The sequence below is a fragment of the Erinaceus europaeus genome, chromosome 6 (assembly GCF_950295315.1).
Source record: "Erinaceus europaeus chromosome 6, mEriEur2.1, whole genome shotgun sequence".
Lineage (NCBI taxonomy): Eukaryota > Metazoa > Chordata > Mammalia > Eulipotyphla > Erinaceidae > Erinaceus > Erinaceus europaeus.
Genome location: NC_080167.1, coordinates 5891571 through 5914531, shown reverse-complemented (window position 1 = coordinate 5914531; position 22961 = coordinate 5891571). Strand labels below are relative to the sequence as shown.

General features: G+C 50.7%; 2 protein-coding genes across 2 annotated transcripts in view; one reads left to right on the top strand and one right to left on the bottom strand.

The window, feature by feature from the left end:
• ACADS (acyl-CoA dehydrogenase short chain) overlaps positions 1–22961 on the top strand; it is a 379518-nt gene that overhangs the window by 3840 nt on the left and 352717 nt on the right. The window lies entirely within an intron of this gene.
• SPPL3 (signal peptide peptidase like 3) overlaps positions 11552–22961 on the bottom strand; it is a 109870-nt gene continuing 98460 nt past the window's right edge. Inside the window, exons 5-11 of the mRNA XM_007525264.3 lie at positions 22123–22201; positions 21363–21475; positions 17170–17276; positions 16846–17009; positions 16440–16639; positions 15456–15565; positions 11552–12549 (exon numbers count right to left, since the gene is read on the bottom strand). Of these exons, the coding sequence (XP_007525326.2) occupies positions 12478–12549; positions 15456–15565; positions 16440–16639; positions 16846–17009; positions 17170–17276; positions 21363–21475; positions 22123–22201 (845 nt within the window). The 3' untranslated portion in view covers positions 11552–12477. The remainder of the gene's footprint in view (positions 12550–15455; positions 15566–16439; positions 16640–16845; positions 17010–17169; positions 17277–21362; positions 21476–22122; positions 22202–22961) is intronic.

Sequence of the window (22961 nt, the reverse complement as noted above, 5' to 3'; positions counted from 1 at the left end):
GAAAGACAGACACCTGCAGACCTGCTTCACTGCCTGTGAAGCGACTCCCCTGCAGGTGAGGAGGTGGGGGCTCGAACCGGGATACTCACGCTGGTCCTTGTGCTTTGTGCCACCTGTGCTTAACCCGCTGCGCTACCGCCTGACTCCCTTGTTCTTTCTGGCCCCTTCCTCCAGGTGTGTGTGGGGGTGAGGGAGAGGGCCCCAGCTCTTTGGGCTGGTCCCGGCCCTGGAGGACATCTGGGCACTGGGGGGCTGGAGCAGCCAGCTGAAGCCTCTGCTCCCACCAGGGTGGACGGCTGGTTGCCCTACCAAGTCCTGGTGGGCTTTCCTCTCCAGAGCCTTGCTGGAGCCCGGGCAGAGCCACACAGCCTCAAGAACTGGTTGTCCTCCGTCGCATAGCCGCTGGGCCCAGGTTCAGTCCCCACTCGGCTCTCCGGGGTGGGGGTGGGGTGGCAATGACACGTGCAAACACAGCCACTCAGCTTTGGGAGCAGGCCTGGTGGTAGCCCGAGTGTATCCTGACCAGGGGCCAAGTGCTAATTCTCCCCCGAGGCCCGTTTGGACCTGAACCCTGTGCTGGGAGGTGATTCTTGTGCACTGAGTACCTCCAGCGGATTTCTTAAGAGCAGGTGCTTACACAGCCACCGGCAGTGGGTGGACGGGCTCCCTCCCTCCTGCCGGCAGCTCTGCAGCTAACTGTTTGATCCAGGATCTGGCCTGGGGGTTGACTGCTCCTTGCTCTAGGATGGCTTTCCCAGACTGAACTTGATCCTCACCACAGGGCAGACATGGCCCTCTGGAAGCTTCCAGGCTGGCTGTTTGTTCTGTGGACTGGCCCTCGGCCTCGATGAATCTGTGGTTTATTGACAGTGTTGTTTTAAAAATTAATTTTGGGGGCAGGGGTAGATAGCATAATGGTTATGCAAAGAAACTCTCATGCCTGAGCCTCTGAAGTCCCAGGTTCAATCCCCCGCACCACCCACCATAAGCCAGACCTGAGCAGTGCAGAGTTTCTCACTGTGTCATTCTCTCTGTATCTGTCTCAAAAATAAAAATAAAATACTTAAAATTAATTTGGGGGGGCAGGTGGTGCCACACCCCATTTTGCACACACATTACTGTGCATAAGGACCTGGTTTGAGATGCCACTGCCCCCTGCAAGGGGAATATTTCACGAACAGCGAAGCAGGTCTGTAGGTGTCTCTCTCCTTCTCTGTCTCCCCCTCCCGTCTCAGTTTCTCTCTGCCCTATTCAATTAAAGAAGAAAAAATGGTCTCTGGGAGCAGTGGATTTTTAGTGCCTGCACCCAGCCCCAGTGATAACCTTGGTGGCAACAAAAGATTTTTGATCATTTTTTTAAATTTGCTGTTTTTTTTTTTTTTTTTTTTGAGCTTCCTGGGATTAATTATTGGTGATTAACTTATTGACATGTACTTTTATTTTTTCCTAATAAATGAGTTTAAGGTTATAGGTTTGTTTCTGAGTGGCTTGAACTTCATCTAAGTTAAGTTTCGGCATATTGTGTTTTTAGTATGCTTTTTCCTGTGACTCGTTTAGAAGTTTTGAAGAGGAGCATTTTGTTCACAGGAGTTTTCTAACTAGTGTTAATGATTTCTTACTAAACACATAAAATTATTAACAGCTGGGGGCCAGGCGGTGGCACAGCAGGTTAAGTGCACATGGAGCAAAGCACAAGGACCGGAGTAAGGATCCGGGTTGGAGCCCCCGGCTCCCCACCTGTAGGGAAGGTGAAGCAGGTCTGCAGGTGTCTGTCTTTCTCTCCCCCCCTCTGTCTTCCCTCCTCTCTTGATTTCTTTCTGTCCTATCCAACAACAAAGACTGCAACAATGATAAACAACAAGGGCAACCAAAGGGGAAAAAATAGCCTCTAGGAGCAGCGGATTTGTAGTAGTGCAGGCACCGAGTCCCAGCGATAACCCTGGAGGCAAAAACAGATTGTTCATAGTAATCACTTTACTGAAATGTACAATCAGTGCCGTTCAGCGCGTGGCTTCTGTGCTGTGTGCCATCACTGCTGTCTGTTCCCGGACCTGCTCATCATCCCCAAAGAAACGACTTGCCCAGCACTGTTTTTTACTTTACTGCGTTGTGGTCTCAGAACATTTTCCTCGTTATTCAGAGTCTTTAAAATTAGCTCCATGGGGGGCCGGGTGGTGGTGCACCTGGTTGAGCGCACTTATTACAGCGCACAAGGACGGGTTTGAGCCCCCGGTCCCCACCAGCAGGGGGAAAGCTTTGCAAGTGGTGAAGCAGGTCTGCCGGTGTCTCTCTGTCTCTCTCCTTATCTCCCCACCTCCTCTCAATCTGGCTGTTTCTATCCAATAAAATAAAGATGGGAGTCGGGTGGTAGCACAGTGGGTTAAGCGCACGTGGCACAAAGTGCAAGGAATGGTGTAAGGATCCAGGTTCGAGCCCCCAGCTCCCCACCTGCAGGGGAGTCGCTTCACAGGCGGTGAAGCAGGTCTGCAGGTGTCTATCTTTCTCTCCCCTTCTGTCTTCCCCTCCTCTCTCCATTTCTCTGTCCTATCCAACAGTGATGACAACAACAATAATAACTACATCAATAAAACAAGGGCAACAAAAGGGAATAAATAAATAAAATACAATATTAAAAAAAAAAGAAGTTCTGAAGTTGTTAAAAAAAAAAAAAAAGATAGCCCTGGTAGCAAAAACAAAAAAACAGGCCAACCCCCAAAGAAACAGAACACTGCTAGTGTTTTTTTTTCTTCTCCATGTCGATGCACATAACTAATTTTAATTGCTGTCTGGTGACCCACTGTCTGATGTATTTTGTTAGTTCTCAGTTTTTCAGTTAGAAGCTGAGGTGCAGAGACTGTTCTAGAACCGGTCTTCCTGTTTGCATGTGGGCACTCTGTGCACTTAAGACATGGGCTTGTTGTGACCACAAAGCTACAACAACAAGGGCAACAAAAGGGGGGGATGGCCTCCAGGAGCAGTAGATTCATGGTGCAGGCACTGAGCCCCAGCAATAACCCTGGAGGGAAAAAGACATGGGTTTGTTTCAACTGACCAGATATGCCAAGTCACCCTGCGCCGCTCTGGCGCCCAACGCAGTGCTTGAACGGGCCTCCCCTGGCCGCCCCGACTCCTTTCCAGCTGACGGTGGTTGAGTGCCCACTTCCTGCTCACGAGGGGAGACCTGCTTATTGGCCATTCTGTGTCTGTGGTGAATTGACACTCAAACCCTTTATTTCTTTTGTGGGTCGTTGGTCTGCATCGATTTGTCATGTGTGTATGTCGGGCGCTAGCTGCCAGCTGTATAGTTGAAAGTAGCTGAATATTGTGGATAATTTTACCACTTTTTAAAACGGCTTACTTTGTGTTCTCACTCCTTAACTTTTAAAAGTGGTTTCACAGCTGGGGAGGTGGCTCAGCAGTAGAGCACGGGTCTGGCAGGTGTAGAGACCTGGGTTGATTCCCCCAGAGGGGGGCAAATCAGGACACGTTGGCCAGGAGGTTGCTGGACTTGGAGAGCTCAGGACTTGGAGGTTTGAGGGGCCAGGTGCACGTGAGGTGATGCTCTGCTTCCCATTCTCGCTGACAAGCCTTAAGCAGACTAGGGCATCGTAAGAGGCAGAGAGGTGCTCTGGCATGCACTCACAAACAAAAACAGTACTCTTTAAGCATTTGTGATAAGAACTAACAGTCCCGACTGGTGGAGCATCTGGTTGAATGCACAAGTTAGCATGCCCAAGGGCCAGGGTTCAAGTCCCTCGTTCCTACCTGCATAGGAAAAGCAGGAGGGGTGAAGCAGTGCTGCAGGTCTCTCCTTCTCCCCTCTTGCCCTCCCCCACTGTCTCAATGTCTCCCCTATAATCACTAAAGATAAAATTAGGGGCAGGCAGTGACAAACTGCTAAGCACACCCATCACCATGCACAAGGACCTGGGTTCAAGCCCCCACTGTCCCACCTGCAGGGGGTACACTTCACGAATGCTGAAGCAGGTCTGCAGGTGTCTGTAGTCTCTGCCTACCCCTCCCTTCTCAATTTCTCTGACCTATCAAGACGAAATGCAGGGGGGAAATGGGAAAAACAGCCTCCAGGAGTGGCAGATTCATTGTGTCAGCACTGAGCCCCGGCGATAACCCTGGTGGAAATAAAATAAAATAAAATAAAATAAAATAAATACTATCCCAGAGTAATGTTCCACTGAATATATACCCCGCAACTTTATTATCCAGACACATTCACTCATGGGCATCTGGCCGCTTCCACACTTTGGCTGTTGTGAATAATGTAGCTGTGAACATAGGGCTGCATTCGCTCCTTCAGATTCACTGGCTCATTCTTATTTAGGCTAAACAATATATGTATATATTAAGTTTGTGTTAGTTAATATATACTATACATTATAATGTATAGAAACAATATATTATACATAATATATTGTATCTTGTAACTATGACGTTTAAATATTTTATTTTTTAATAAAAAATTTAAAATAATTAAAAAATTTTTTTAAATAAAAAAATTTAAAAATTTATTGATTTTAAAATATTTTATTTTTTTCTCCAGGCTTATCACTGGGGCTCGGTGCCTGCACTTTGAATCCACTGCTCCTGGAGGTCTTTCCCCCCCTTTTGTTGTTCTTGTTGTTTATCGTTGTTGTTATTGATGTCACTGTTGGATAGGACAGAGAAATGGAGAGAGGAAAGGAAGACAGAGGGAGAGAGAGACACCTGCAGACCTGCTTCACAGCTTGTGAAGCGACCTCCCTGTAGGTGGGGAGCCGGGGGCTCAAACTGGGATCCTTGTGCCGGTCCTTGCGCTTTGTACCATGTGTGCTTAACCCGCTGCGCTACTGCCCAGCCCCCTTAAATATTTTATTTTAATGAAAGAAATACACAGAAAGATACAGAAAGACCAGACCACTGCTCATCTTTGGCTGATGGTGGTGCTGGGGATTGAACCTGGGACCTTTGGTGCCTCAGGCATGAAAGTTTTGCATAACCATTACACTGTCTCCCCAGCCCTATTTATTTTTTATTGTCACCAGGGTTATTGATGGGGTTTGGTGCCAGCACTATGAATCCATGGCTTCTGGCAGCCATTTTTTCCCCTTTCTACTTTATTTGACAGGACAGAGAGAAATTGAGAGGGGAAGGGGAGATAGAGGAGAGAGAATGATACACACCTGCAGACCTGCCTTGCTGCCTGTGAAGTGTCCCCGCTGTAGGTGGGGAGCCGGGGGCCCAAACCAGCTTCCTTGTGTGGATCCTTGTTTGCTTAACTGGGTGTGCCACCACCAGGCCTCCATCTGTTTGTTTAATTTTTATCTTTATTTGTTGGATAGAGACAGTCAGAAATTGAGAGAGAAGGGGGTGATAGAGAGGGAGAAAAAAAGAGACACACCTGCAGCCCTGCTTCACCACTTGTGAAGCTTTCCCCCTGCAGATGAGGCTCGGGGGCTCGAACCTGGTCCTTGCGCACTGTAAGGTGAGGGCTCAACCAGGTGCGCCACCACCTGGCCCCCATCTTTTTTTTTTTCAATATTTTATGTATTAATTAATGAGGAAGATAGGAGGAGAAAGAACCAGACATCACTCTGGCACATGTGCTGCCAGGGATTGAACTCAGGACCTCATGCTTGAGAGTCCAAAGCTTTATCACTGCGCCACCTCCCGGACCACCATCTGTTTGTTTTTTAATTTCAAAGTTTTAATTAGAGCCTTGTCAAATCTACTGATCTTTTTAAAGATCCAATTTTTGGCTTCAATGATTTTAGCTTTAATTCTCAATTTTATCTCTTTGCTAATCTTCTTTTCCTCCATATGCTTTGTTCTTTTTTTTTTTCTAGCTCCTTAAAGTCATAACGTTGTATTACTGATACCACTTATATATGCACATGTATCCTTTGGAGAAATGCCTAGTCAGGTCTTCTGTTGGTTTATTTGTGCTGCTGAGAGGCCTTGCACATGTGGAGCACTGGAGCTGGTGTCTGTCCCTCTGTCTTTCCCTGAGTGAGTGAGTGAGTGGGAAGGGGCCTCGAGTGGTAAATCATGATGGGGAATGTGGGCCATGTGTGTGGCAAGACAAGCTCCCAACCCCATGAGATCTCTCTCAGGCCCCTCTTTTTTCAGCAGTTTTATGTCACAAGCCGGGGGTGGGGTGGAAGCCAGAGCAGCACTCCTGGTCGCCTCCTGGGCTGCGGCTTTTGTCTTCTTAAATACTGAGATTACTTACCTTCTATTGATCCTTAGAGATTGTCTGAATACCCTGGATTGAAACCCTTATCAGACATGACTTGCAGGTCAGTGTCCCTATCCTTGGACTGCCTTCTTTTTTTTTTTTTTAATTTCTTTATTGGGGAATTAATGGTTTACATTCAACAGTAAATACAGTAGTTTGTACATGCATAACATTCCCCAGTTTCCCATATAACAATGCAACCCCCACTAGGTCCTCTGTCACCCTTCTTGGACCTGTATTCTCCCTACCCACCCACCCACCCACCCCAGAGCCTTTTACTTTGGTGTGGACTGCCTTCTTATCTCTCGAGACCGTCCAAGTGCCCGCGCTTGAAGCTGCAGTGAAGTCCTGTGATCTGTCTTTGGCTGCTGGTGGCGCCGTGGTTCTGGCTCTGGAGATCACACACTAATATTCATGTTCCGGTGGGCACACGGAGCTAAGACATGAACACCAGGAAGAAGGAATTGCTGAGACCATCTAGAAATGACCAGACCGGTCATCTCAGTGCTTCCTGTCTGTCTCCACTCCACTTGTTAATTCATCAGTGCACAGTGGCGCGTCCTTCAATCCCAACTTATCTGAAAAATGTCGGTATTCCATTGGCTCCGGGCAACGCGCCTCACTTTTCATGCTGTTAGAGATGTGACTGCACTTCTTCGATTTTGGACGAGTTTGCAGTAACTCATGTGATTTTATTTCTCGTTCTCTTTGACATTTTAATCTTGCTGCTTTCAAGATTTTCTATTTTTATTTTCTAGAAGTTTGCTTTTGAAGTTGCTGAGTGGGATTTTCTTTTTTCCAGAGCCCTGCTCAGCTCTGGCTGATGGTGGCGCAGGGGACTGAACCTGGGACTTCAGAGCCTCAGGCAGGAGAGTCTTTTTGCAGAACCATTATGTCATCTCCCCCTCCTTTTTTTTTTTTCTTTAAAGATTTTATTTATTAAGTAATGAAGGTACGAGGAGAGAGAAAGAACCAGACATCACTCTGGCACATGTGCTGCCGGGGATCGAACTCAGGACCTCATGCTTGAGAGTCCAAAGCTTTACCACTGCACCACCTCCTGGACCACCCACCTTTCTTTTTTTAAAAAAAATTGTTACTATTGGGAGTTGGGCTGTAGCGCAGCGGGTTAAGCGCAGGTGGCGCTAAGCACAAGGACCCCGCATAAGGATCCTGGTTCGAGCCCTGGCTCCCCACCTGCAGGGGTGTCGCTTCACAAGCGGTGAAGCAGGTCTGCAGGTGTCTATCTTTCTCTCCCTCTGTCTTCCCCTCCTCTCTCCATTTCTCTCTGTCCTATCCAACAACAATGATAATAATAATAACTACAACAATAAAACATCAAGGGCAACAAAAGGGAATAAATAAATAAAAATAAATATAAAAAAAATAAAATGGTTACTATTATGTTACAGGCCTGTACGATTATTGCGTAATTCCACACCACACCCACCACCAGGGCTCTATGTGATTTTCTTTGTATTTATTCTGGCTGGGGTTCACTGTGATTCTTGAACTTCTCCCAAATTAGGCCATTATTATTATTATTTAAGGATTTTTATTTACTGATTCATGAGAAATGATAGGAGAGAGAGAAAGACTCAGACATCACTCTGGTACATGTGTTGCTGGGGACTGAACTTAGGACCTCATGCTTGAGAGTCCATTGCCTTATCCACTACGCCACCTTCCGGACAACCCATTATTTTTTTCAAAACAATTTTTTCTGATTTTTCCTTTCCCCTTATTCTGTCCCTACAAGCATGTATGCCAGTTGTTTGATGCCCACAGATCCCCGGGGCTTTGAGCCTTTTTCTCTCTCTCTCCTGTTGTTCAGTGTCTGCAGCACTGTATCGGGGATCAGGGATTTGCAGACAGATCTGTCCCCATCCGCTGACTGAGCGATCACACTCAGACATATGCTCAGTGAAATGGAGCACTGACCCACAGAGCCCAGAGCACTTACTAAGTCTTTTTATTCGATCGCCACTGGGTTACCAGTAGGGCTCCATGCCAGTACTACGAATCCTGTGGTCATCTCTCCCTCCCCTTTTTGTCTTCCTTTCTGTTTTATTTGATAGGACAGAGAAATTGAGCCTAGTGCTTTATCCAGTGCTCCACCTCCCAGACCACACAGGACAGAGAAGTTGAAAGGGGAGGGGGGGAGAAGGAAGAGGACCACCTGCAGACGTGCTTCATCACAGCTCCTGAAGCTTCCTCCCCTGCAGGTGGAGAGCTGGGGCTTGAACCTGGGGGTAAAATCTGCCTAACTGGGTGGACTACCGCCCAGCAGCCTGGTTCTCTACAGATATGACTTACTAGTCCTACTTATTTTCCTTTTATTTCTCTTAAAAATATTTCTTAATGAGAGAGAGGAGAGGGAGAACCAGACATCACTGATAAGTGTGTGGCCAAGGCTTGAACTCAGGACCCCATGCTTGAGAGTCCAATGCTTTATCCACTGCACCCCTTCTTGGACTGTACCAGTTCTTACTTAAACTGAGTGATTTTTACTTATTTCATTTTTTGTTTTGTTAATAGTAGTCACTAGATTGTAAGATTATAGGCCGTAGTTCCACAACATTCCCAGCCCCAAAGTTCTGTCTTCACCTTTCCACTCCTCAAAGAACCACCAGAGTTCTCACAAGTCTTAGAAACAGTTTGCTAGTGGGAATCGGGCGGTAGCGCAGCGGGTTAAGCGCACGTGGTGCAAAGCGCAAGGATCCTGGTTTGAGCCCCCGGCTCCCCACCTGCAGGGGAGTCACTTCATAGGTAGTGAAGCAGGTCTGCAGGTGTCTGTCTTTCTCTCCCCCTCTGTCTTTCTCTTCCCCTCCTCTCTCCATGTCTGTCTGTCCTGTCCCGGCTTGTTGATGTCAGCCATTCTCTCAGGTGTGAGATGGAATCTGTGTGGTCTGAATTTGCCTTTCTCTTAAAGTACAGTGCAGCGTTTCTTCATGTGTCTGTGGGCCATGTGTATGTTTTTTTTTTCTTTTTAAAGATTTTATTTATTTATTAATGAGAAACATAGGAGAGAGGGAGAGCCAGACCTCACTCTGGTACATGTGCTGCTGGGGACTGAACTCAGGACCTCATGCTTGAGAGTCTAATTCCTTAACCCCTGCGCCACCTCCCGGACCACTAAAAGATTTTATTTATTCATGAGAAATGATATGAGAAAGAACCAGACATCACTCTGGTACATGTGCTGCTGGGGATTGAACTTGGGACCTCAGGCTTGAGAGTCCAAAGCCTTATCCACTGTGCTACCTCGCGGACCACGTCTATCTATTCTTTGGCCCACTTTTTCGTTGGGCTTTTTCCTTTTTGTTGAGCTGTACCAATTCTTTAGAGATGTTTTCTATCTATCGTTAGTCTGATATGTGAGGTGTAAATATCTTGTAGTTATTGAGTTGCCTGGTTAACCTTAGGTACTTTGCTTTTGTGGTGGAGGCTGGGCTTGAACCTGGGCCGTGCACATGGCAAAGCGGACACCATCCAAATGAGTCGTGTGTCTTGCTGACGTGGGTGTAGACATGAAGCAAGAGTGCGCCGCTGCTGCTGTGAGGCGGCCTGCCGCCCTCCCCAGGGGCCTGCACAGACTCCTGGGTGCTGTGTCCTGGGGAAGCCCCACGCTCGCCAGCTCAGCGACTTTGGCCGTGAGGGAGCCCAGTGTCACACAGACCCGAAAGCCAGGTGGCCACCGTGGGGCCCTGGAGCCCCAGGCTGGAATGCTGGCAGAGGGCAGCTGCTGCCCTTTCTCTGGACACCCACTTCCTGCCTTTCATTCCTCACAAGGCAGAGGCCCACCCACGGCCCGCTGCTTGGCAGAGATCCCGACTCCCAGTCTCCTGCCTCCTCTTGCTTACTGGTCCCCACTGCTTGGGCTCCTCTCTAGGGTGAACCCCCAGACTCAGTGCTTCAGCAAGTTGGGGAGGGGGGCTAGCTGTTTAGGACCCTTCACTGGCTGTTCACCAGCGGCAAGACATCTCAGAACTTAAGAAACCGGGGGGGGGGGGGGGGTGCATCGGCACAATGGTTATAGAAGGCAGATGGTCAGAGCTGATGCCGAGACCAGGTGACCTCAAGGGGACAGACGTGGGCTTTCCTTGCCAGTAGAAGGTGGAGACGGGTCATAGCTCAGAGTCCAAAGCAGCAAAGCCGTGAGAGGAGCTGGAATCTTGAGCGGACAGTGTGAGTGCATGGGAACAAGCCCGCTGTGGAGGAGAGAGAGAGCCCCGCCGGCCTGGCCGCCCGCTGTCTGTGATGCTGCTGTTGGCACCAGGGCAGCGGTTGATGTGCGCAGGAGGCCCGAGGGTTCAAGCGTCCCTAGAGCTTGTGGTCAGCGGTCAGCTTTACAGAGATGGATGTGGCCGATTCCACGGCAGCCCAGAGCCAGGCGGGCAGGGTGCTGGGCTGCTGCAAGTGAGGGTTCCAATGTGCAGTGTCCTGGCCGTGTGGAAGGGGCTTCATGCTGGCACTGTGTAAACACGCCTGGCCCCCAGCAGAATGTCTGATACAAAAGCCCCAAACCAGAGTCTCTTTTCAAACCAGAAAAGATGAAAGTCTGCAAGAGGAATTCTAAAGCCTGGGTGTCTCCCTGCCACCCCCACTAGCAAGAGCCACTCCCCAAACTTCCCCAGGGCAGTTCTATGTGTGGTTAATTCCAAGCAAAGTGTCGAGGCTTCTGGAGACCAGCGGTGGCAATCCACACCACCGCCACCAGGGGGCACGTCGCTTCCCGGACCTGCTACAATGGGAATGGCGGTCACAGAACTAACTGCTGGCTGCTCGGCAAATGACCGACAGTGTTCCTGACTGTTGGCGGTGCCTGGCCTGCATCCTCTGGGAGCACTGCCGGTCTCCTTCAACCAGGAGTGTCCCGAGGCTCCGAGGGACAGGAGCTCCTCTGGTACCAACAATCAAAAGTGAGGATGAGGTGACAACGGCTGGAAAGGAGTCATTTATTAAAAAGAAGCCAAACCAAAACTAACAGAAACCAAGACAGCCCTCAGCAGGACTTGAAGACACAGCAGAACCCTCCGCTTCCCTCCCGAGGAGGAGCCCACCACTGCGCCGGTGGCCCCCAGGACGGAGAGGCAGAGCACTTCCTCTGCCCCCACCCCAGAGCGAGGTCCCGGGCACCTGGCGCCCCCAGACCCAGTGGGCACAGAGGTAACCAAGGCTGACAACCACAACAGCAAGGACAGGGTCGTGTTGCTTTTCTTTCTTTCTTTTTTTTTTTCTTCTCGTAACGGAGTGAGGGCATGGACAATACAGCACACCAATGAAACAAAATGCCAAAAAAAACCAAAATACAAAAAATAGAAAATAGAAAAATGTATTTACAAGTATTCCATGACTATGATCAGAAAGCACGGGGACCCAGTGGCTATGGTACATGCACCGCTCAAGGAACTACTGCAGCCGGAGGGGAGAAGCGGGGCGGGAGAGGGCCGCGAAGTCTCGGCTGGCTTCCGTCCCTCACCCGCTACACTGATTAAAACCAAGGGCGCCGAGAGTCCGCGAGGGCACGGCTCCAACACTAGACGGGGCGGGCGGGCGGGCGCGGCTGGTCCCCGGGCGGATTGGGCGGGGTGGGCGCTGTCTCTCCGCCAAGTCGCGGGGCCCGACTGCTGCGCCCGCCCGCGACAACACCTGGTGGGCACAACACCTGGTGGGCGTGAGCTGTCCCAGCAGGTTCTGGGGTGCTGTAAGAAGTCACTCAAGGTCTGTGGATTTAAGAAGTCACTTCACACCACAGAACATGTTTAATAAATCCGAAAAAGGAAAGGAGTATAACGACAGAAGAGCTTCTGCCTGTTCTCTGAAACGGAGTCCCCAGGGGAAGTGGGTACAGAGTTCTTGAGGGTTTTCTGGAGAAACTCCGGTGGCTAACGCTTTTCATCCTTTAGTGTCAAAGGTGCAGCACACCTCCGGCCGCCGTCCGGTCCACAGCCCTGGCCTCGCGGGTGACAGTCGGGGTCAGTCCGGGCAGATCCACGAGGATGGAGGCGGCGGGGCCTGCCGCCTGTCACCGTTGCGGTGGGAAGAGCCCCACCTCCAGGATGGCAGGAGCAGGAGGAGCCAGGCAGGGCTCCGGCACCTGCCCACAAGCTCCCCGCGAACGCAAAGTCCAGTCACGCGTCGGGTCCTTAAGCGGGTACGACTGTGTACCAGGCCACTCTGAGGAAACGAAACCGCGCATGGGCGGAGAGCAACTCGGATGGCCGCTGTGCTCCTCTGCGCCGTCACACCTCCAGGAAGCGGGAGCTGCTGGACTTGGAGTGGAACGGCTCAGACCACATCCGCCGCAGGTCACCCTGGGGGAGAGGGGGCTTCGCTAAGTGACGGGTTTAGACAGAGGGCGCGCCCGGCGTGCACACCCCCAAACTGCTTCCTGGCTCTTGACCTCAGAGATTTCTCCCGTGAGGAATCAAAGGACAGCATTTGGTTCACAAGGCCCAGACCAGTCTTAGAAACCTGCACTAGTGATTCCTCTGAGCAGGGAAGGGCTTTTATCCAACCCTCTCCTGGGGCTTAAAATGAGTTTTTGGCCTCCAGGGTTGTCACTGGGGCTCGGTGCTGGCACTGGCACTGACACTGGCACTATGAATCCACTGTTCCTGGCGGCCACTTTTCCCACAGGACAGAGAGAGAGAGGACACCTGCATTCCTGCTTCACAGCTTGTGAGGCTTCCCTCCTGCAGATGGGGAACCCGGGGCTCTCGAACCTGGGTCCTTGTGTTTAGTACTATGTGTTTAATCCAGTGTGCCACCACCTGGCCCCTCTCCTGGATTTTTTTGTTTTAAAAAGAACCTGAACTGTTCTATATATGAGCTTCAGCTGCTAAAAAAAAGTGCTTCTTGTGCTGCTGTTATCATAGTGAGCTTCCAAACCAACCCAGGTGATTCCAGCTGCCAGTCACAGAACCTTTCTTACCCCCAAGCTGAAGCACACAAGCATCTAGATGTCTTTCCTATAAATACTCCAGACATTCACTCTGATTCTACGCAGTACTACTGGACTTAGGCTGAACACCCTATCTCTGTTTAGAAGGAGAGGGAGTTCTGGAAGGTTCCCCCTCTCCAGGGTTTCTCTGTTGGAAATCGCTGTCCAGAAGCCATCTTATTATTGCTATTATCATCATTGTTACTATACTTACCCACCTACAAAGCACTGTGCCTTCTATTACTCATGGTAGGGGTAAAAGTCTTAAGTCTGGTTGAGGAAGGAAGCCACTAACTATGGAATGATTGCTGATCTCTTCTGCATATTCTACAGACTTGTGCATTTGAACCTTGCACCTAACTGCTCCACACTAGTCACTCGGAACCGCTGTGCGACTCAGATGGAAGGGACCCTGTGTCTTATGCACAAGTGGTTGGTTTCCATGTTGTATTACTTTTTTTCTTGGATCTTGAGGCTTTTGTTTGTTTGTGCCAGTGTTTGTTCAACTCTTACAAAATCAGGCACAAAAGAAAAGTCACAGTGCTCTGACACAGGGGATCCAAAACCAGACATACTACCTCACCTTAACAGTCTGGAAACATCTAAATTGGGGGAAATTACACTAGAACGTCAGTTTATGCCACTTAGAAATGTTCTCTTAGGGGGTCGGGCAGTGGCACAGTGGGTTAAGCGCATGTGGTGCAAAGCGCAGGGACCGGCGTAAGGATCCCAGTTCGAGCCCCGGCTCCCCACCTGCAGGGGAGTCGCTTCACAGGCAGTGAAGCAGGTCTGCAGGTGTCTGTCTTTCTCTCCCCCTCTCTGTCTTCCCCTCCTCTCTCCATTTCTCTCTGTCCTATCCAACAACGAATTGCGTCAACAAGGGCAATAATAATAACCACAAGGAAGCTACAACAAGGGCAACAAAAGGGGGGAAAATGGCCTCCAGGAGCGGTGGATTCATGTGCAGGCACCGCGCCCAGCAATAACCCTGGAGGAGGAAAAAAAAAAAAAAAAAAGACATGTTCTAATTTCATGTTTTTTTTTTTGGTGTATGGGGGCGTGTGACTTTCTGATTAAAATAAATCTTTGAAACTTTTTTTAAAACTTTGACAATAAAGAGTTTGAAAAGGTAATTCTGAGGTTTGCAACCAGAAGACATTAAGAAGTCTTAATAGTAATCTTGTTCATGTGCTTTTAAAATACATGCCTCCAGTAATGCAGTGCCATTGATCTTGGGGACTATCGGGAAAATATCTTTACAAACATTCAGAAAATAATAGCATGGTGCGGCAGGAAGAAACGCTTCACTATCTTCCTTACAGCTTTATTTCGCTGACTGTGTGGTTGTGACCTGTCATACCTCCCTGCACCATTGTGACTGGTGTGCGCATTGTGTTTCATGTGAAATACATTTTCATTGAAGAGTCAAAAAAAAAAAAAAAAAGAACCATAACATTACTCTAGCATAGGTGGTACCAGGGATTAAACTTGCAGTTGGCCACTGCCTGCTGTGCCACCTACCAGACTGTGAGTTTATTTCAGAGAGAGAGAGAGAGAGAGAGAGAGAGATCGATCACAGCACTGCTCCACCATCCATGGGACTACCCAGGCGCCTTCATGGTGTTGCCGTGCGTTGCCTGGGCTTGGGCCCATGTGCACAAGGTATGCATTCTACTAGGTGAGTGTCTCTGGGTACAGATTCTACCACTTGTTTTTTTTTTTTAAAGATTTTATTTGTTGATGAGAAAGATAGGAGGAGAGAGAGAAAGAACCAGACATCACTCTGGTACATGTGCTGCAGGGGCTTGAACTCAGGATCTCATGCTTGAGAGTCAAGCGCTTTATCTACCACTGAGAACCTAGATTTTTTTAAAAAAATTTATTTCCTTTTGTTACCCTTTTTTTATTGTTATTGATGTCGTTGTTGGATAGGACGGAGAGAGGAGGGGAAGACGGGGAGAGAAAGACAGACACCTGCAGACCTGCTTCACCGCCTGTGAAGCGACTCCCCTGCAGATGGGGAGCCGGGGGCTCGAACTGGGATCTTTAGGTTGGTCCTTGCGCTTTGCACCACCTGCGCTTAACCCACTGCACCACCGCCCGACCGAGAACCTCGTTTTATCATACACTCCCCTCAGTACTAAATCTTAACCACTTAGAAACTTGAATGCATTAAGAGCTGTGCTGCTTTTAGTCGTAGTGTGAGCAGGTGTGTGGTGAGGGAGCTGCCGACTCTGCAGGGCCTCCTGGTGTCGGGCCGGCCCGGCCACGCCTCACCTTTAAGTAGGCCATCGTGAGGAGGGGCAGTAAGGTGAATGGCACCAAGTAGAGGAGGGCGGGCTGGGCTGCTCGGTGGATCCGGGAGGCCACAGTAGCAGTGAGCAAACCTGTGAGCACAGAATGACATTCGTCAGTGACTCCGTGGGCAGCAGATGGGGCAGGTCCCGTCCATGGTTAGAGGCCAGATGGGGGACGAAAGGCCTGGCTTGAAGCTCCGCCTCTGCTCAGGAGAGCGACACAGCCTGAGCCTGGTCCAGGCACGGCGCCTCTCTGAGCCCATCTCTTCTTTATCCCGCCGCTCGCTCAGCCCTGGCTGTTTCCAGTGCGAGGGACTGAACCTGGGGCCTCTCGTGTATGTCTGTGCACCACTGTCTGACACTGCCTCTGCCTCACTGCTTAGACTGAAAGGAACCAACCACAGTAGCCACCGCCCGTCCTTTATGCTGTGAGAAAGTTGGATACGCTAGGCATAGGAAGAGATCAACGGTAATAAGACAGAAAAGCCGGAGCAGAGGACTCCGGCCCAGGTTACGGGAACGTGGTCTTTCTCCGAATGGCCTCTCGTGGGCAGCGCTTCTGCTCTGAGGTGCGGAGCCGCGGCAGGCCTCTTCCTGCCTGCAGGCGGGCCACCTAGAGACTAGCGGAGGGCCCGGGCCTGACTCAAGGTCACGAGTGTCAGAATCAATGACGAGAAACGCCCCAAAGCAGGAAGGAACACGACCCCCTTAAGTCGCTCGCTGTGGAGCAGGCCTGCTTCCCGTCTTTGTTGTAACGAGCGAGAGACCAGAGCACCGCCCAGCTCAGGCTCACGGTGGTGCTCAGAGCCACGACGCTGTCTCCCTAGCCCAGCAGCTTCCTGACACTGGACCAGACTGTCGTCGGACAACTGGACTGGCCGCTGTAGGGAGCAGCCTCCACGTCCTTCCCGTGAGGGCTCTGGGGGACAAACGGGCCGTCACAGGCAGCCGCTGCTTCTCTTACCTACGAAATACCCGATGAGCGTGCAGTGGAAGTAGGAGACCTTCTGCATGCGGCCAGAGATGTTGGCGGCTCCAGAGGCACCGCAGGAGTCGCCACTGGCCTGCTTCTTGTAGTTGTCGTAGCGCAGGACAAAGCACAGCAGGAGCCCGGGCATCACGATGTCCCCGATGCCCAACATGGAGAAGTGACTGCCTGTGGAGCTGAACGCAGGGGCCGGGTCAGGGCCCAAAACATCCGCTTATTCACGCGACCCCGGGGCCGGTGAGGGTGGTGTGAGGACCCGCTTCTACGAATGTCGTAGAGCTGAGAACAAAACGCGACGCCGAGCGCGTCGACACCGGCACCGGCACCGGCACCATCCCGGGAGGAAGCTCGCTGTGAGATGCCGACGCGGGGATGGACCTACCTCGGGAAGACCAGTTTCCCAGGCAGAGACAGGCGTGGGACGTCACGCCCCACGTTGGGCCCCAGGTGGAGCTTGCGGGACAGCACGTCCAGGGGGTTGTCGGCCGGCTGCGTGGCCACCTTCACCATGACGTTGCTGTTGAAGATGTAGGCGGAGAAGAACACCTGCGGCGTGGAGAGAGCCTCTGAGAGGTGCTGTGGCCTCTGGGGAGCAGGCCCACCCGCTTCCCAGCACTGGACACTCACTCCCAGGGCTGCGGGCTGCGGGCTCCAGAAGGCGTTCATTTAAAAGCAAAGGGGGCGCGAGCTTTGGGAAACAACTCACCCAAAAGACGTCGTAGATGAGAAGCCCTGAGAGAAGCAGGCAGGAGACCTTGAGGCTGGGCAGGCGGACGAAGGCGATCATGGCGACACAGAGGCCCATGGCCAGTGCTGGGGAGGGCAGAAGACGGGCGTCAGCGTGCGGGTGCGGGCAGCCTCCTCTGGCAAAAGCCACTCGGCTCACAGCCTTCCAGAGGTGCCCCCTTTCTCATAAGGTACACAGTGCTCAACCCAGACCGGGCATTCCTGGTTCTGAGGGACTCCGCTCTCGCTGGCAGGGAACAGGGACCAGTGACCAGGGAAGAGGCCACGCACACAGCTGAGAGCAGGTGCTGGTGCCCAGACGCAGCCTGCCCAGGAGCTTACACGCGGGAGGACACGTGGGGGAAGTGAAGGCCTAGGCGGTTCAAGACTGCGCACAGTGAGGCTCCCAGAGCGTGCACGGTTCGGCTCTGTTCCGGTCTGTTCGCAGGACCGCTCGATCTGAAACTGGCTGGACCTTCCCAGCACCAGGCTGTGAGCATCTGCTCAGCTCTGCTTTGCTGTGGCTCATGCTAATAATCCGGCCCACGTGTGTTGTTGGCTCCGACACAGCTGCTCGGTGACAGGCCCTTCCGTGACCCTGGGCACTGCCAGCTGGTCCTTAGCGGCCCTGCTCCGCCTCTTCTCATAATGTCCAGCACTCTTGTCACCAGATGCCCCCCCCCCCATGGGTCTGGTCCAATTAAACAGCTGGGCCACGTGTGCAGGGCTCCAAGCCGCCTGCCTTCGTCCCACTCCTCAACCTCCTCCCATGTCTCCGACACAGTGAGCTGAGCCGGCCCCTTTCTGTCCCCCGCCCCTCATGTCTGAACAACAGAAGGCATCCCTCAGGGCTGTTTTGATTTCAATCAAGGTTCTTAAAAGTCTGATGAATTATTATTTTTTTAAATCAGAGCACTACTCAGCTCTGGCCCATGGTGGTGCTGGGGACTGAACCTGGGACTTTGGAGCCTCAGGTCTGAAAATCTTTTTGCATCACCATTATTCTGTCCTCCAGCCCTGAATGAGTGATCTCTTCAACTCTATACAATCAAAGCTGTGACTGTCCTGTGACATGCCGACTACTTCTCTGGCTGTCCTCCTTCAACCTTTGCATTCAAGTAACTTAAAAACGGTACGTCTTCCTGGGGCCAAGGACCAGGGTTCAAGCCCCCAGTCCCCACCTGTGTGTGTGTGTGGGGATTCATAAGCAAAGCAGTGTTGCAGGAATCCTTCTTTCGCTCAGTAAAATCGAGGCAACAGCTTCCCCTTGCTCCCTGCTGCTGCAGAAAATCTCCAAATTATTTCCCAATACACTCAGCTTTTAGTTAAATATAAGTCAATCAAAAACAGGAGGGAAATAAATCATTACTCTTAGCCACTTAGATATAAGCACTTTCAAGTCACTGACAGAATCTGAGTCACTCTGTCTTCCGAGCCAGGCGGGCCGGAATAAAGACAATGACACCACGTGGAGGCTACTACACTGTTTGAGATGAGCAGAATAGGAGCTCATAGCTCAGACAAAGGCTCTCTGGCTAGCCACGCCCCGTGGAGACTTCACACTAGAGGCTGGCACTTTGAAACAAAACCAGGGAGGGGAGGTAGCATAGTGGTTATGCAAAAATACTCTCCTGCCCGCCACTCCAAAGTCTCAGGTTCAATCCACAGCACCACCACAAACCAGAACTGTGCTGTGCTGACTAAACAAAAAGCAACCGAATCAACTGCTTGGGTTCTGGCACTGCTCAGTTTCCAGCTGGAAGTTAAAGGATAACTTTCAGGAAACAAAGGGGCCAGATTAGACATCTGTCATTTCCAGTCCCTGAACAGTCCGGGAGGCAGACTGCAGCCGTGTCACAATCCTTGGCGCACACACCACCTGCTGGCCGCAGCCACATGGCTTCAGCTTACCAGGTGAAAGGAAATTACAGGACATGAAAGTGAGCACTAGATTTCAGGGCAAGAAAAAACTCTGAATATAACCCAGAAAATATTCAGGGCTTGCCCTAAAACAATCGCATTTATCACCCTGCTTTCACTATAATTTAACTTCAAAGAACAGGCTTCAATTAGGAAGCATTCTTAAAAAAAAAAAACTACCTTGGGCCAGGAAGAAAGCATAATAGTTCTGCAGAAGACTTCATGCCCGATGCTCTGAGGCCCCAGGTTCAAGCCAAGTATCACGATAAACTAGAGCTGAGCAGGGCTCTGGTAAAAAAAAGTACCAGCAACTGTCATCCTAGAAAGAAGTCTGGGAAGAATGTCCATGTTAGAGACCAGGACCAGACAGCTCTTTTCTACAGAGGCGGCAAAGAAGCCCCACGCGTCAGACCCTAACCTGAGAAGTGGGAAGTACTCGTCTCCAAGGGCGGTCACCAGTGCAAGCTGGTGCGGTCAGGCCAGCAGTCAGCGCTGACAGAAGGTGCGCTGCGCACGCAGGCCTGTCGGGGTGGGGCGCCCCTCACTCTCTGTAGTTACTGGGAAGCACTTTGTCCTTCCAGCTCATTTCCTGACTCGAGACTGCATCTCGCAGTGAGCGGGCCACTTCGCAATGTCCCACGAACTGCTGTGAGCTCCAGAGCCATGATCACGCGCTTGGACAGAAGTGTAAAGAAGAAAAAACTCTGCTGACTTGCTCTAAATGCCTATCTGAAATGTCCGCACACATCGGTTTATCTTGAGAAGAACCTTATCTTCCACCATGCCAAACTTTGCTGGCTTTGCTTGTTCGTTTTTTGTGACATATGACTAGTAAGCGGGAGGAGATGTAGATCACATGTGGATGTGCACACTGCTTCCCATTTGAGAGCCAGTGCAGCTTGGGGGGGGGGGGGCAGCGGCCTGCAAGGAGCAGTGGAGTCAGAAAACCCTGGACCGCCTGAGTGAGAGGCCTGAGAGCAGTTTCGCCGCATCTGTCGGCACAGGTGTCAGCACATGTGATCGCCGCAGTACTGAGGAGTGTGGGAGTGGATTCTTGCCAGTGAAGGACAACGCCGCTTTCTTCTTTCTTTGGGTGTGTGTGCTGGGGATCAAGCCCGGGGCCTCATACATGTGAAGCGATGTGCCCTACTGAGTTGCAATCCCAATTCTAACAGTTTCACTGAAAAAATCTGCAGCTATGGGGCGGGCGTGCACACCTTACAGTGTGCAAGTCTGTGGTCCCCACATGCATGGGGAAAACTTCACAAATAATGAAGCAGTGTCCCCCCAACACATTAATATCTCCATCTAAAAATAAAATTAAAGGAAAAAAAATGTAACTATGGGAGTTGGGGAAGTGGCACAGTGAGTAAGGAGCTAGACTTGGAGGCATGAGGTCCTGAGTTCAATTCCCAGCAAGCCACGTGCCACAGTGAAGCTCTGGTGTTCTTGAAAACAAAAAGCCTAGCGGTAGCATACCTGGTACAGTGCAGAGGTTACCATGAGCAAGAACCCCTAGGTCCAGGGAGTCGGGCGGTAGCGCAGCGGGTTAAGCACACGTGGCACAAAGCACAGGATCAGCATAAGGATCCCGGTTCGAGCCCCCGGCTTCCCACCTGCAGGGGAGTCGCTTCACAGGCGGTGAAGCAGGTCTGCAGGTGTCTGTCTTTCTCCCCCCCCCGTCTTCCCCTTCCCTCTCCATTTCTCTCTGTCCTATCCAACAATGACATCAATAACTACAGTAATACAACAATAACCTTGTTGTGGTTATTGTTGTTGATGTCATTGTTGCTGGATAGGACAGAGAAATGAAGAGAGGAGGGGAAGACAGAAAGGGGAAGAGAAAGACAGACACCTGCAGAGCCGCTTTACCGTTAAGAAGCAACCCCCCTACAGGTGGGGAGCTGGGGGCTCGAACCGGGATCCTTATGCCGGTCCTTGCGCTTTGCGCCATGTGCGCTACTGCCTGACCCCCGTTTTTTTTTTTTTTTTAATTCTTTACCAGAGCACTGCTCATCTGGCTTATAGTGGTGCAAGGGATTGAACCTGGGTCTTGGAACCCATAGGCATGAAGAGTCTCTTTGCAAAGCCATTATGTTATCTACTCCCGCCCTATGAAAACATTAAGAATGTGGTCAAAAGTAATGAAAACCAACCAGCATCTCTGGAGACCATTCTTGGTAATAACCCCAACATGAAGTAATGCGGGGTAGAACAGACTCATCCATGTGACTGCCGCATACAGTTACTCACCATCCATGAGAAGCCAGTGGCCTGTGAGAACCCAGATGAGGACGAGCATGACGGAGAGAGAGAACGACAATAACTCAGCAGCAGTGAATCGCCCGCAGCAGCCAAAGGAAATCCTGGAAAACACAGCACTTGCTGACGGGCGGGCAACGAATCAGACACTCGACTACAAGACAGTCACGGGGCAGGCAACACCCACATCCCTGGGACTCCAGATTCCCCGGCCTCTCCGGACTCAACCACAGAAGCGCACAGAACACTGGCTTCTAAACCCACTGGATGATGCCTTTAGGTCCCTAACGTGCAAGCTTACAAGTTCAAAGGACTGTACCTTGGGGAACCTAAGTACAGGGAAAATTCTAAGGGGAAAGCACAATGAAAAGAGTCAGTTCAGTGGCGAGGCTGAATCAACACCAGACAGGAAGCTAATCAGGTTACCACAAATTTGGGGACAACTGCAGGGCACCACCAGTCAGCACAGCGGCGGCAAGGGTGCAGCGTCTTGTGTATATTCCAGCACAGCCAAGAAGAAACCCTGACCACCATTTTCATATTCCTCTAATGCACTGCTTCAAGAGAAAGCTACTCAACTTCCAGTTATCTAAAGCAGGCAGCGTATTGCAATGACTGAGCCCTCAACTCTTCTGCCGTGGGAAGGCACAGAAGGAAGTTTTAGAGATGAAATATCACCTCCCTGTCAATACCAGAAAATGTGAACCCTAGTAACACCATCAAATATGAGAGAAAGATCTCACATCCTTACTTGTTCTGAGGTGAGCAGGGTCTCGTTAAATACTGGCACATCGGGAGGAGAAGAAAAGCAAAAGCTATCGTTGCAAGAACTAAAAGAAAATTCATCATTAGTTTGTTTTTTTTAATAGAAACTTAAGCATTTCTCAATACTTTGCTCAACAGGTGCATATAACTAGTGAAGAAAATAGCTTCCGTTATTAGCACTGCACAGATAAGCTTTTTCATATATATATATATATATAATTTATTCCCTTTTGTTGACCTTGTTTTATTGTTGTAGTTACTACTGTTGTTATTGATGTCGTTGTTGTTGGATAGGACAGAGAGAAATGGAGAGAGGAGGGAAAGACAGAGAGGGGGAGAGAAAGACAGACACCTGCAGACCTGCTTCACCGCCTGTGAAGCGACTCCCCTGCAGGTGGAGAGCTGGGGGCTCGAACTGGGATCCTTAATACCGGTCCTTGCGCTTTGCGCCACCTGCGCCTAACCCTCTGCACTACCGCCCGACTCTTTTTTTTAAAAAAAAATACTTATTTTCCCTTTTGTTGCCCTTGTTGTCTTTTTGTTGTTGTTACTGATGTTGTCGTTGTTGGATAGGACAGAGATATGGAGAGAGGAGAGACGGGGGGGAGAGAGACACCTACAGACCTGCTTCACCACCTGTGAAGCGACCCCCCCTGTAGGTGGGGAGCCGGGGGCTTGAATCGGATCCTTACGCTGGTCCTTGCGCTTTGTGCCACCTGTGCCTAACCTGCTGCGCTACCACCCGACTCCCCTTCTTCCTTCTGAAAGGCAGAAACCAGCCCTGAAGCTTCCTTCAGTGAACGTGGAGGGGGCCTATCCTGAACC